This window comes from Macaca thibetana, chromosome 4 (genome assembly GCF_024542745.1).
Source record: "Macaca thibetana thibetana isolate TM-01 chromosome 4, ASM2454274v1, whole genome shotgun sequence".
Lineage (NCBI taxonomy): Eukaryota > Metazoa > Chordata > Mammalia > Primates > Cercopithecidae > Macaca > Macaca thibetana.
In genome coordinates, this window is record NC_065581.1 from 73275819 (window position 1) to 73288904 (window position 13086).

At 39.6% G+C, this 13086-nt stretch overlaps 3 protein-coding genes across 5 annotated transcripts in view; all 3 read right to left on the reverse strand.

The window, feature by feature from the left end:
- The window catches only part of COL12A1 (collagen type XII alpha 1 chain), a 1021934-nt gene that overhangs the window by 944939 nt on the left and 63909 nt on the right, over positions 1-13086 (reverse strand). The gene's annotated exons all lie outside the window — the stretch shown is intronic.
- Positions 1-13086, reverse strand: part of LOC126952142 (cytochrome c oxidase subunit 7A2, mitochondrial) — a 1153643-nt gene that overhangs the window by 784385 nt on the left and 356172 nt on the right. The window lies entirely within an intron of this gene.
- IMPG1 (interphotoreceptor matrix proteoglycan 1) overlaps positions 1-13086 on the reverse strand; it is a 146106-nt gene that overhangs the window by 105531 nt on the left and 27489 nt on the right. Inside the window, exons 2-4 of one of the 2 annotated variants that reach the window (XM_050786502.1) lie at positions 8068-8301; positions 891-1057; positions 585-613 (exon numbers count right to left, since the gene is read on the reverse strand). In XM_050786502.1, the coding sequence (XP_050642459.1) occupies positions 585-613; positions 891-1057; positions 8068-8301 (430 nt within the window). The remainder of the gene's footprint in view (positions 1-584; positions 614-890; positions 1058-8067; positions 8302-13086) is intronic. The other variant, XM_050786503.1, reaches the window with a different exon arrangement.

Genomic DNA, 13086 nt, shown 5'->3' on the forward strand with positions numbered 1-13086 from the left:
AGATGTATGTAATTTGTGAGTTTAGAGTTTGACAACAACGTCTCTCTTCTTTAATCATTTAATCTAATGTAGTTTTCCTTTTCTCTTTATTTTGTTTTTTGATTTTCTTATTTGATATTCAGTTCTTGTTGAGGATATAACTTAGAGCGTTAGTAATTTAGTTTGAGAGATATTAACACTTTACAGAATACCAAGTGAGAGTTCAAAATTCAAGTTGTTCTTTGATTGTATTAAATATTTTCTTGATGTAACTAATAGTTTACCATAAATTCTAAAAATCAAACTATTTTAATTTCTCTATTTCTTATAAGTGAAGGTGCGCATTAGATACATATCACATAGTGATTAATTCATTTTGTCTGCAAAGAATGCAAACATCTATCTAAATCTATAAGGTCTATTTATTTTTGTCTTATGTACTGATTTATCTTCAGTACATTATATGCAGGAATTGTCTGTCAGAATAATCTACGCAGATCTTAGTGGCTGACATAAAATCCTACAGGTAGAATAGCTTAGTTTCACTCCGTTGTACTATCTTTTTAAAGTCAAGAGCACACACACACTCTATGTTGGGTACTTGCCTCTCAGGGAAACTTCTCTGTTTTATTCTCTGCAAAAAGATAAAGATAAAAAGTAATTTTACCAGGAGATAATGCCAACTGAAGAGCTAAAGTCTATTTTCATTCCCTTCTCCCTTAAACTACACTTCAACCTGACTGTACCATATTATTTTGCAAGAATAAAATTTCTATTGGCCTAATCAGATACCTCCAAGCACTTCTTCAACTAACTATTATGCTGTGGAAACCAATTCAAAAGGCCTAGGGGCTGGAGCCTGGGAACTATTGGTGCAGTGTTCCAAATAACCGTGCGGTATTTGGGCTCACCTGCTGGAGAAGATCCAGGTGCTCCTGGGAATTGCTGAAGTTTTGTCCAATGTCAAAGAGGCAGAAGGTCTCCTGCTGGCAGAAGCTGACCCAGTCCTGATATTCCCCTGTGTCAGGGATGCGATCCAGAAAGATCCGATATGCTTCCCATACTGCTTCCTGACACACTGTAATACAGAGTCATTACGGGTGGAAAATGGCCATGCCCTAAGAGGCTCCCCATACCCAATCCCAAGCAAAGTCTAATAACATGGAAAATTATTTCATGGCTTATGTTGACACACAAATTTACAGTCTCTAAAAGTTAATTCATTTAACAAATATTTATTGAGTACTTACTATATGCTATGGAGAAAAAGGAAAGCAAGAAAATAGGGAATATTGTGTGCGTGTGTACGTGTGTGCATGCGTGCGCACGGGTGTGTGTGTGTAAAACTGCAGTTTAAAATAGAGTGGTTGAGGAAGACCTCACTATAAAGGTGACTTTTGAGCCATTTGGGAAAAGTAAAGTCTCCCAGTTTATGGAGTGCTAGGGGCATTGAAGGAGCAGGGAGGATGTCGCTGTGGCCAGAGCAAGGTTGAGAGTAACAGAGGATGAAGATAGAAAGATGTGGCGAGGGCCAGGTGTGGTGGCTCATGCCTGTAATCCCAGCACTTTGGGAGGCTGAGGCGAGCAGACCACCTGAGGTCAAGAGTTCGAGACCAGCCTCAACATGGAGAAAGCCCATCTCTACTAAAAATACAAAATTAGTCAGGCATGTTGGTGCATGCCTGTAATCCTAGCTACTCAGGAGGCTGAGGCAGGAGAATTGCTTGAACCTGGGAGGCGGAGGTTGCGGTGAGCCGAGATCACGCCATTGCACTCCAGCCTGGGCAACAAGAATGAAATTCCGTCTCAAAAAAAAGAAAGATGTGACGAGGTGAACACAGATTGTGTAGGGTTTCGCAGACCAGCAGTCTCCAAACTGAAGTACAGGGCCCCTGGCTGTCCTTGAACACTTTCCAAGTGATGAGCAGGCACACACATTTAAAGAGAATCAATTTCCGGGTCTCCATTTTCCTGTACAAGCTTTCCCAAAATTGGTCTCCCTAAGGACACACCTCTTCATTAGCACTTCCTTTTTGGTCACAATCCTTTCCCCATTCATCCATCCCTACTCTTATTGTGGCACAGTGCCTATAGGTTACCACACCAAGGAACAATTTGCAATAACAGTACTGAGTTTGAGAAAGGGAGTGAACTGAGTTGAGGGATAACACACATTTTGGCAATCTAGGTGATTTATGATCCTTTGCTTTCAACAAATTAGAAGGAGTCCTAATAGGTTGACAGCTGATTGATAGATCATTAAAAATAATGATGACAGATCATGATGTGATTATTGGCATATAATGAAAAAGGAATTTAAAGAACAAGAACAGTGCTGTAACAAAACTCCATCTGTTCCCATCTACTTATTTATCTAAAGAAGTTTTCTCAACACCTAACCGAAACTAAGTAAGATAATAGGGATAAAATTGATGTTAAATTTAGTCTCATTTTATCAATGCACAATATAAATAATGACAAATTGTATATGAACAATTAGAGGAGCAAAACCAAAGCAATCACTTTGATCCAGAGGCAGAAGCTAAGGAAGCGTAAGCTACAGATCCTTTTTTAACATTGATTTCTTCCAAAGCCCTGTTTAGAATTTTGCATTTGTGATTTTGTATTTACAAACATTAACAACCACAAAACTTGAATCTCACTCTATATCCATCAACAAAAACTAAAACTATATGTGTTTAGTTTTAATTGATTATATATTAAAAATGATAAATGCAACTGAATCCAGAAGAAATTTATTTTTACACATAAATCTTATAGTCACAAGAAATAAAAAATGTGATTTCAAGTTATGTTCATATTTTTGTTACTAAAAAGTATTTTAGAGCAATCAATAACAGATTTTTCAAGCATAAACATAAATTACATTAAAATGGGACTCTGAGAAGTGGAATGGAAATGTAAGTGTATGGAGAAAAAGAAACCATGTGACATTTCCTACTGTTAAGAAGAATTTTCTCACCTATCTGTTAAAAGAATTTGATGGTAAATATTGAGTGGCTGTGATAGATTCTACTGGATACATAAGAAAGATCCAATTCTAGTTTTATTTTAAATATCAATATTTACAACTCACCAAAAATTACAACCTATTTATTAAACTTGCCAAAAAATTTTAGATGTCAATGGAAAAGCATGCGAGGGGATTATATAGCTTAAAAGTTGTTTTAGGGGCTTAAGTGAGCAAAAAATGTTGGAAGCCTCCCTATAAGCATTTGTAATATGTTGATTTTTACCTCTAGAGCAATGGAAACAATTGGAGCCTTTAGGGCAGAGGCTGACACCATCTGACTTACTAAAGAAACACTTAAAGAAACGTTGCTGTGCTGAGAAAAAGGACTGTGGGGAGGAATAGGGTGAGAGGAGACCAATCTGGAGACTCTTATGCCTGTATGTTATTCCCTCCTCCCCACTTATTCCACGTCTGGATTTCTCTTAGACTCCTTTTTGATCAATAGCAGCTCAGGTCATTTACCAGCAGCAACCTGACCAGAACCTTCAAGGTAATTGTTCTTTTAATGAGTAACCCACAAAGACAGGAGAGGGTGCAGTCCTGACCGCCTCAAATGTGCCATCTGGTTTCTCACGCTGGGGGAAATAACAGGGATCAACATGTGGGAAGCAATGGAGTACCTCACCCTGCACAATTCATTTTTGTGAACTAATAACAGGCAAGGATCAAGAAGATTTAATGCCTTGTCTGATACAAACCAGCAAGCTGTCTCTGATCCTTCATCTCTGGTCAATAGTCTACATAATATGCAAGAAGGAAACGGCACTTAGATGTTTTCAGATTTGTCCAGATCCTAACAGTTGTATGTCCAGTCTAAGCAAACCAGCCGCCTTTGCTAGCCTTCTTTCCCACATACTCCATACTCTCTCTCTGGGGATGTTGTCTTGTGGCTACTTCAGTTCAAAACCTATATAAGTGCCAGAGATACAACAATACATAAAATAAACTAGCACTGTCTTTGGTGACTTTCATGGATAATATCTAAGTATTGGTGAGTTTCATGGACATTATCTGTGTGTGAAACATGGGGGAAGATATTATGTGATAATCTCTTCTGGTTACAAGTTAGGCACAACCTTTGAGTGTGTGGCTTTTGGTCTCAGATTAAGACTTGTTTTTATTTCATTCCAATTTAAGTCTTGAACTAATTGTGTTCTTCGTTGAGCCTAGCTGCTCCCAGTTGAGCCCAAACTCAGACTGGCAGGCATCATAACTCATGTAGACAGATGTATACAGAAGTTCATTTTCCTGGGTGCTATGTAGCCTGAGGATGCATTACCAGTTATGCAGAGATTTCTGCAGGCAGTTCCTGTCATATGGTTGGGGAGACTGAGGTTGAGCAGTCAAGTAGGAGGTGCTATTTTTGTTGCTTGCATCTTCTTCCTAGTTCTGCTCCTTTCCCTGCTGTCCTTTCTCCTACCACAGGACACAGAACTACTCAAAACCTTCCATAAGGGCCCTGAAAGAATCTTCTTCCTAGAGCACAGTGTCTGAAGTTGCTTGAAGAATTATCTCCCTGTGACACTGTAGTTTATAGGAATCATAATGTTAAGGAGGAAATCTCAGACTCTTTCTGAGGGGCAGGCTTTCTTTTTCTGTGGCTCCTCTGATGTCAGTTTTCTCTTGGATGCTTCTCACAAGCCAGGAGGCATAGAATCTTTCCATGATTGGCAGCACAAGCCCACAACCCACCAGGATAGTCCCCCATCCTTACTGGGGAAGTATCAAAAAAACCCTTGAAAGTTGAGACATCAAAGGACCTCAGGGCTGGGAGGGATCTGAAAACTTCTCAAAATTGGAGTTTTCTAAACCTTTGATTTACCTGTTCTGTACTCTCCTCCTTTGAACCTACTGGGAGGGACTGCCACAGTGATTCTAAAGAAATCCAGCACCTTCGCCTCCCCCCGACCCCAGTCTTCCCACAGTTGCCAGCCGATGCCTGAAATCTGATCACAGAACGTCAGCTTCTCTGCTGAAGGTCATATCCTAAGTCATTTGATGGTGTAGGAAGAACCCCAGGGAGCACATACCCTGGAGGCCAGACAGGCAGTCTCTAATTGGAAGTCCTGGCCTGCAGACAGTTATTCGCAATTAGTATTGTTAGACCAATGGTATGTGAAAATGCTCAGTACAGAGTTGCGCACACATTAGGGGGAGAAATAACACACTGAAATGGGAGTCAGGACACTTAGTTCTACGCCTGTTCTGCTGCCAGCTGTGCCCCTGAACATGAAACTTTACTTCATCAGATCTCAGTTTTCTTATCTGTACAAAGGGAGTGTTGGCTAGATGTTCTCTAGATTAGTGCTTCTAGAACTTTAAAGTACAAATGGATTTTACCTGTGGAACTTGTTAAAATGCAGATTCTGACAGTAGGTCTCAGGTGGGATCTGTGATTCTGTATTTCTAACAAGTTTCCAGGTGGTGGTGATGCTGTTGATCTGTAGACAACAGGGAGTAGCAAGAACTAGGACCCTATCCATCTTTAACCTTCTCTAAGGCACACATAAATGTGAAAGAAAGATCTAGTTTTTTTTTTTTTTTTTGCCGGGGGGATGGAGTCTCACTCTGTTGCCTAGGCTGGAGTAGAGTGATGTGATCTTGGCTCACTTCAACCTCCATCTCCTGGATTCAAGCGATTCTCCTGCCTCAGCCTCCTGAGTTGCTGGGATTACAGGCCTGTGCCACCAGCTAATTTTTGTGTTTTTAGTAGAGACAGTGTTTCACCATATTGGCCAGGCTGGTCTTGAACTCCCGACCTCAAGCGATCTGCCTACCTCGGTCTCCCAAAGTGCTGGGATTATAAGAGTGAGCCACCACGCCTGGCCAAGACCTAGTTTTTGGTGTTGGGTAGGGGAGACAGAGAGGGAGGGAAATAGAGGGAGAGACACAGGTGAGGGTGAGGGGAGTCTGAAGGGAGGCATCCGTATAGCAGGAAGTTTGGCTGGAGCACAGAGTTCAGCCTGTAGTTAGCAGAAACACACTTGCCTCTTTTGCATTTGTGCTTTGAGATAAGCACATTTATGATTCTACCACAAAGCTCAGAACATTTCACTGCGTTGCTTTTAAGCCCTGGAAAATGAAATAATTCAATGTTCCATTTGATTTGGGAATATGGATGCTTTCTCTCCTAAGTTTGAAAGATGTCAACAGATAATTTTGTAAAAGTAGCAACAAGAACAGTAAGTGGTTCTCTCTGTCAGAGGAACACCATTTTGTAGCTGGGTCTTATTTCTTGTTTCTTTGTGAACCAATTTGTTCAACTTAAGAAACCCATGCTGATGAATAGTAAAATTTCATATTACCTAGGGGCAGCCATAAAGATAATGGACTGTCATTGCTGTGGGGAGAAAAACAATGGTTTGTTTCATCCAGGGAAACAAGAATGAAAGAGGCAACCTAATCAAGAATAAAGAGCTGAGAATCAAAATTCAGAGCTAAAAATTTTGTTGCAGCAATAAATAGTCTATTCTAAATACCTGCAGTGAATCCTATCTGTGAATGTTGTAAAGAATTAGAAGTTATGTGAAAACAGGAGTAGTTGCATTCATATTCAGTGTGATGCAAACACTATATGTACATCCATCCCTGAGCAAACGATATGGAATTTACCAGGGTCATTATCTGATCAATGTGTAGGCACACTTGAAATTAGTAATTTAGGCATGTCAGTGTCTTTTCTCTATTTTCCCAATGGGCTCTTTGTGTTCTGTGTACACCAACAAGCATTGGCTAGTACCTGCTCTGTGGAGATGCTCTTCTATGACCTCAGAATAGTAATATAGTGCCCTTGATTTTCTATAGTGAGAGTCTTCTTTCAGACTATGATCCAGTACTTTTCACTTTTCTATGGGTGTGGCTTCTTTCAGAAAGTGAATATCTTTTTATTTCCACAGAAAATGAGACACATGAGGAACAATAGACTTGATATTTTTGAGACTGTTAGTTAATTATGCTTCCAAAACCCAATAAGAACTCTTCAGATTAATTTAACCCCGACACATCTAACAGAAATAGACATCCAAGAAGTTTTCTGGATGTTAGCATTATGAAATGGGTACTCAGTTGTCATAGTGTACAACACATCACAGGCTGGAATTGAACCAGCTTGCTCTAGTAGATGGGCTTTAAATAAAGCAGGGTGGCTCTGCTTTTTGGAATGGAAGCAAACATCTAGTGTGACCAAGGTAGAAATCAGTAAAACTCAACTTTCGCATGTAAGACAATTGAATTTAGGACTCAGAGAGACAAGATATTCTGCATTGTTTGGAGCCACCTGGGGAATTTTAATAGTAGCTACCAAAGATTTGTTTTTTTCTTTTAAAAAAGAAGCCATGAGAGTTTTGTCATCCATAGTTAGTTAGTGAAAAGGATAGTCACTGATGGCTGCGCTGTGATTAATGGTTTCTGGGAATGCCATCAGAATCTTCTTAAGCAGTCTTGGGGTAAAAAGTGGACTGTAACTCTGCTAGAAACCACTGTAATTGTGTTGTAAATTCTGCTAACACTCCCGCATTATATCTTGGTAACCACTCTTAATTTGTTTCTCCTCTGCACTTCAACTGCCTCTAGGTTTCCAAACTTTAAAGTTTCTGCTGGATCATCAATACACTAACTTATAAGAGGATCTGGATTGTAATGTTGCTTTTGAAAAATAAAATCTTAAGTCATAAATCAATTTGCTTAGATCCCTGACATTGCAATCATCCTGTGCTTCTTACTCATATGAACAACATTAAAATGCAATATTGAGCATTGGCAAAAATAAAAAAATAAAGGGGTAAAATCTGGATGCCAAGGTTTTCTGGTAATTTATAAATGCCCTTTTGGTTCTATGCTGCACAAGATATTACTTTAAACCATAAGAGCTGATATCTACCATAGTTTTGAATGTTTATTATTCATTACTATCAGATTACCACTAGGTTGATTTTTATAATTCTTGTGGCTAAATGACAGACCTGGAAGTTTTAGGCTAAAGACAACCTATGGATGAATGAAAGGGAAGGGATGGAAATAACACAAGGCTAAACAGGTTTCACCTCTTTCCTTACCTCTCAATCTATAATAAGCTTGAAGACTGGCTAAAATCTGTTTCATGGATTCCTGTGGACAGACTTTAACCCCCGTTGGGAAAAATGCGGATCTTTTTGTTCGATGCTTTGCCAAATCGAATATTCGTCTCATAGTTGACATTTTGTACATTTTTTCAGTACTTTCAGTTGTTTCATTTCTTGGGGGATTGTCTATGTCTTTAGTTTCAGAATGGTATATGTTAATGGAGATATCTGTAAAAGAAAGATTGATATCCTGGTGAATATATACATTTATGTGATATATGTGACATATATGGATAAATGACTGAAATAAACTGAAAATTACAATCTTCTAGTTTATGAAATTTCTACCTTGGTGCAACTGCTAAACGTAATATTCCAAATGACAAGGCATTTTCAGAAATAAGGGAATAGTATAATGAGCTGATCAAGCGTATTTTTAAAGAGCCAATGTCTCAAATCATCTTGCCTTTAGGAACTGCCAAATATTGAAACCATTTCCCACACATCTTTCTAAAAATCACTCCCCACTTAGCACTCAAGCCTCTCAGGAGATGTCTCTTATGATAGATAATATAATTCAAGCAGGGAATGATATAGCATTGCGGTGCCCAGAGGTGTACTGTTGATGAGGAAGTGGAGTGCTTCTAAAAACCTAGGGGAAAAAGGCAGCAAAATAACCTTCCTGCCTATGAGTGGCAGCCCTAGGAATTCTGTATGGGCAGGGCTCAGAGCATGGCAATTTGGCTGAAAGTGGGTTGGAGCAAGGACGTATCTTAGAGTTGTATTTACAGTGCAAGCTTTGCCGTTTCATGAAGTATGGTGAGAGGAAGGATGAAGGGGGAGGATGCCAAGGGGCAGGCTGGCAGAGAATGTAACTCTCTTCTAAGCCATTTCATCCTGCTGGCATGGCTGGTATCTATTAGGGTTAGGTCTAGACTGCATTTTTAACTTTCTGGACCTCTCATAATAATAACTTAGATTCATCAAACACTTTTTAATTTTGAATTTTTATATGTATTATCTCATAGCCTCACAAAAGCTTTACTACATAGGTGAAACAGGTATCATTTTTCTCAGTTCATCAGCGTTTAGGGTACTGAGGCTCAGAGTGGCAGTGTGTGTTAACAGTGTAGTGAGATCTAAGTTACACATAAATGTGAAAGACAGACCTAGGTTTTGATGTTGGGTTTGGGAGAAAAAGAGAGAGAGGGGAAGAGAGGGTGGCAGAGAATGTTAACAGTGTAGTCAGATCTCAATTATTCCTCCTCTACTCCATCTCTTTCCTTTTATCCATTCTACCTTTAAAAAAAATTATTGATGAAAAATTGGGACCTCTTACTATGGCCTCTTGAGACTCCAAACATGTGGTTTATAGAGACTTATAATCCCATTTTACTAGGGAAGGCTCTCAAACCCATATCTCGTGAAATGTGATAAAAGGGGAATCCAAGCAGGATAGCTGAAGAGCAATTCGAATCTTTTTGCAAAGCATGAAAGTCCCTCAGTATTGTAGAGGGTGGAGAAAGTCCATCTGGGAACACATGTTCCTGTCACTTTGAGAAGTCTCAGAGTGCCCTGTGTTAGCCTTGGGCAGAGGTACATTCTTAGGAAAGAATCTCCAGGAAGGGAGGAAATTTACAGCTTAATTGGCTTACCCAGCGACACACTAGACCCATAAATCATAATCTCTGAGTAGAATATGAGCATCAGCAATTTTTGAAGATCCTTGGGTAATTTCAATAGGCAGGTTTGGGAATCACTGTTCTATAGATCTACTAAGATGCTTCCACATGAAGAATCAAGAGGGGTGCCTCTCAAACTGGCTTACACAGTAAGAAAGTTATCACCTCCAAAAGACAGCCAGAGGCAGGGAATGCCTGGTGGAAATGGAGGTCTGGCTCTGACTTGTCTGCTTCTGTCCCTTCATGTGGTGATATCATCCACGGGCAGGCTTCCATCAAATTCCCCTGATGATGGCCAGCAGCACTGGATCACCACCTTGACTCTCATTCATGTTGAAAAATAGCCTTTCCCTTAGGTCTGGCTGACTTAGACCATGTTCCTGGAGCAAGACCAGTTGCAAGGGATATGCCAGTGCTGTCAGCTTGATCTGAATAATTACAGAGCAGGAAACTGGGATTACTTGAAGTGGCTCATTCTAACCACAGAGTTGGAACCAGTTTTTCCTGAGTCAAAATGACTGCATGGCGAAGTGAAAGGTGCCCATTCAATCTAGGGGCAAAGTGCAAAAGAGGGATGGGAGCCGAGCACACAGCTGTTAGTACCCATTACAGTTAGTAAAATGTGATTTTTTGTTTAGGAATGTTAATTTTAATAATCCTTTCAAGCAGTTTATAGATTGCAATAAACTTGTCATAGTAAAAAGTAAGTTTTTGTTATATTTGAATTGCCATTTAGAATGGAAGACAAAGCTGCCTCATTGGGTACTTCTAAGTCTAGGCAGTGTAACACAGACCATATTTAGGGAGGCTGTGCCCCTATATGCTTGCCCTTCTCCATTCTTCTCACTGTGCCTGCCTGTAATGTGTGGGGTCTTGCTATCGGGCTGGTCCTGTTCTGTACTTCGTCATCACCACAGTCTTTGGTCCTTTGGGGCTGGTCCTGTTCTGTACCTCGTCATCACCACAGTCCTTGGTCCTTTGGGGCTGGTCCTATTCTTACTATCTAATGCTATGCCCTGTAGAACTCTCTGAGTAACTTGGCTTGGGAAGAGTATCTACTCCACCCTTGCTCTGGGAACAGTGTTACTGTCCTGGAATTTTTTCCAGGTGGATCCTTTTGGATCCTAACACTTTGCTCATATCCAGGCTCACTGACAGAGATCCTATTTGATATGAATCTTTAGGTTTCATCCTATCAGGGTAGGTAACTTTGACTTGGGAAGAGTGTCTACTCTACCCTGGCTCTGGGAACAATGTTGCTGTCCTGGAATTTTTCCCAGGTGGATCCCTGTGGATCCTAACACTTTGTTTATATCCAGGTTCACTGACAGAGATCCTATTTGATATGGGTCTTTAGGTTTCATCCTATCAGGGTAGGTACAGAAGCGGGGGTGAGAGGGTCACAGAGTTGCCCTGTTTCTCAGCACTTCCAAGAGCTCCCACCTTTCCCTTTCCCCTAGTAGGGTCAGTATTTCCCCGTTCTCCACACGTCAGCAAGTCCACACAGCTAGGGGTCTACAAGGGCAAATTAGGGTAATATGAATCCATTTGCCTGGGATACCCCAGTTTGTAGCTGTTATCCTTTCATTCTCAAATGTGTCCCTGTTTGGGAAATAAATTATAAGGTCACCCGGTTTTAAATATCTCCTGCTGGAGGAGACCCGAGACAAATACTTTACAAATGGTTGTTTCTTTCCTCTAGGAAGTACCATGTTTCACTTTTGAATATCTCCCCTTAACAAATTCCTTCCTTTGGGTTGAAAATTACTTTCTGATAACTTTCACATATCAGTCCCATTTCTGTCCTCTGGTGCAGCAAACCCCAAGATACAACTACTTCCATAAACACTTCCTCATCTTTTTCCTATTTTAGGTTCTCTCGGCTGAACAAACAACCTCCATTTTTTTTTTTTTGGTATCACACAAATATTAGATACCTTGACTACTCTGTTTCTGTGACACAAAACCAACCACAGAGAACCCCCTTTGATGATGCTATAGCTCGGGCTGGGATTAGAATCTTTTGTTTATGCCTCTGCCCCATCCTCACTAGAGACGAGGTGAGAGATCAGAAACTTAGGGTCACCTGAATCCAAGGATGTTTGTAGGACAGGCCACAGTGACAAGGTCTGTTTGTTATGGATTTCAATGAAATAAAAAGAGCTGATAGTTGTTGGAGCTAACGAAAGCACTTTTGAGTAAGGCAATTAGACCAGATCAGATGCTGTTCTCCAGTGCTGCATAAATTGTAATGTTGATACTGAACTGAACTTTTAAAGATTCTTTGCGTCACTTTTGCGAGTTTGATATTTTTGGTGTATGTAAGTACTTGAAAAGAGGAGGTGAAAATTTAATGAGAATGAATTGATAGTTGGAAGACTTGCTACACAATAGAGTATATTTAATAAAAGACTGGAAACGTTTTTGAGGCAGGAAATCTCTAAGATGGTGACAAAATGAGTGTAACCTACATGATGATGAATTGGCTGCCATCAACAACTGTTTCTGAATGAAATTAGAGTTACAAAGAGAAGGGCAAAGTGATTTCAGAAAAAAAAAACACCTTCACTTTGAGTTGAAAATTACTTTCTGATAACTTCCATATATCAGTCCTATTTCTGCCCTCTGGTATAGCAAACACCACGCTACAGCTACTTCCGTAAACACTTCCTCATATTTTCCCTACTTTAGGTAGTTCTAAAAAGAGTATTGGAGTAAAATAATATTAGAACAGTTTAATAAATAAATTATGAATTAAGAAAAAAATACAATTGTACTATTTTAAATTATAGATTAAACACTAGGAAAATGACCTTTAAGCCAATGGTTTCGGAAATAGTAATATCATTGAATAAAGAAAAGACAGAAATGGAAAGTAATACATTTGAATATTCAGAACTTCTAAATATAGATGAGGAACAGCTGTAATATGCATGGTGTTTACTTTCTGAATTTAGCTTAAATATGTTCATTACTTATGAAAGAAAAAGGTAGTAGCAACACAAATCATATAATGTCACTCAACTATTCAAAATGTTTTCATAGAACCAATGGTATACAGGGCCTGGAGCTGTCACTTACTAGTTGTATAATGTGGGTGTACTTGACATCCAAGTACATCCTGAGTTTCCTCATCTATAAAATGGGGAATAATAATACCTCCCTTACAGGGTTTCTGTGATATTAAATGAGTTATAACATGGGCAGCATCTAAAACAGTGTAAGACACAGTGTAAGTGCTCAATAAGAACTCCTTTATCAGACAATCGAGGCATTCCACTTGTTGGTACCACTCTTCCTTTCTTTACTCTCTCTCTCTCTCTTTTTTTTT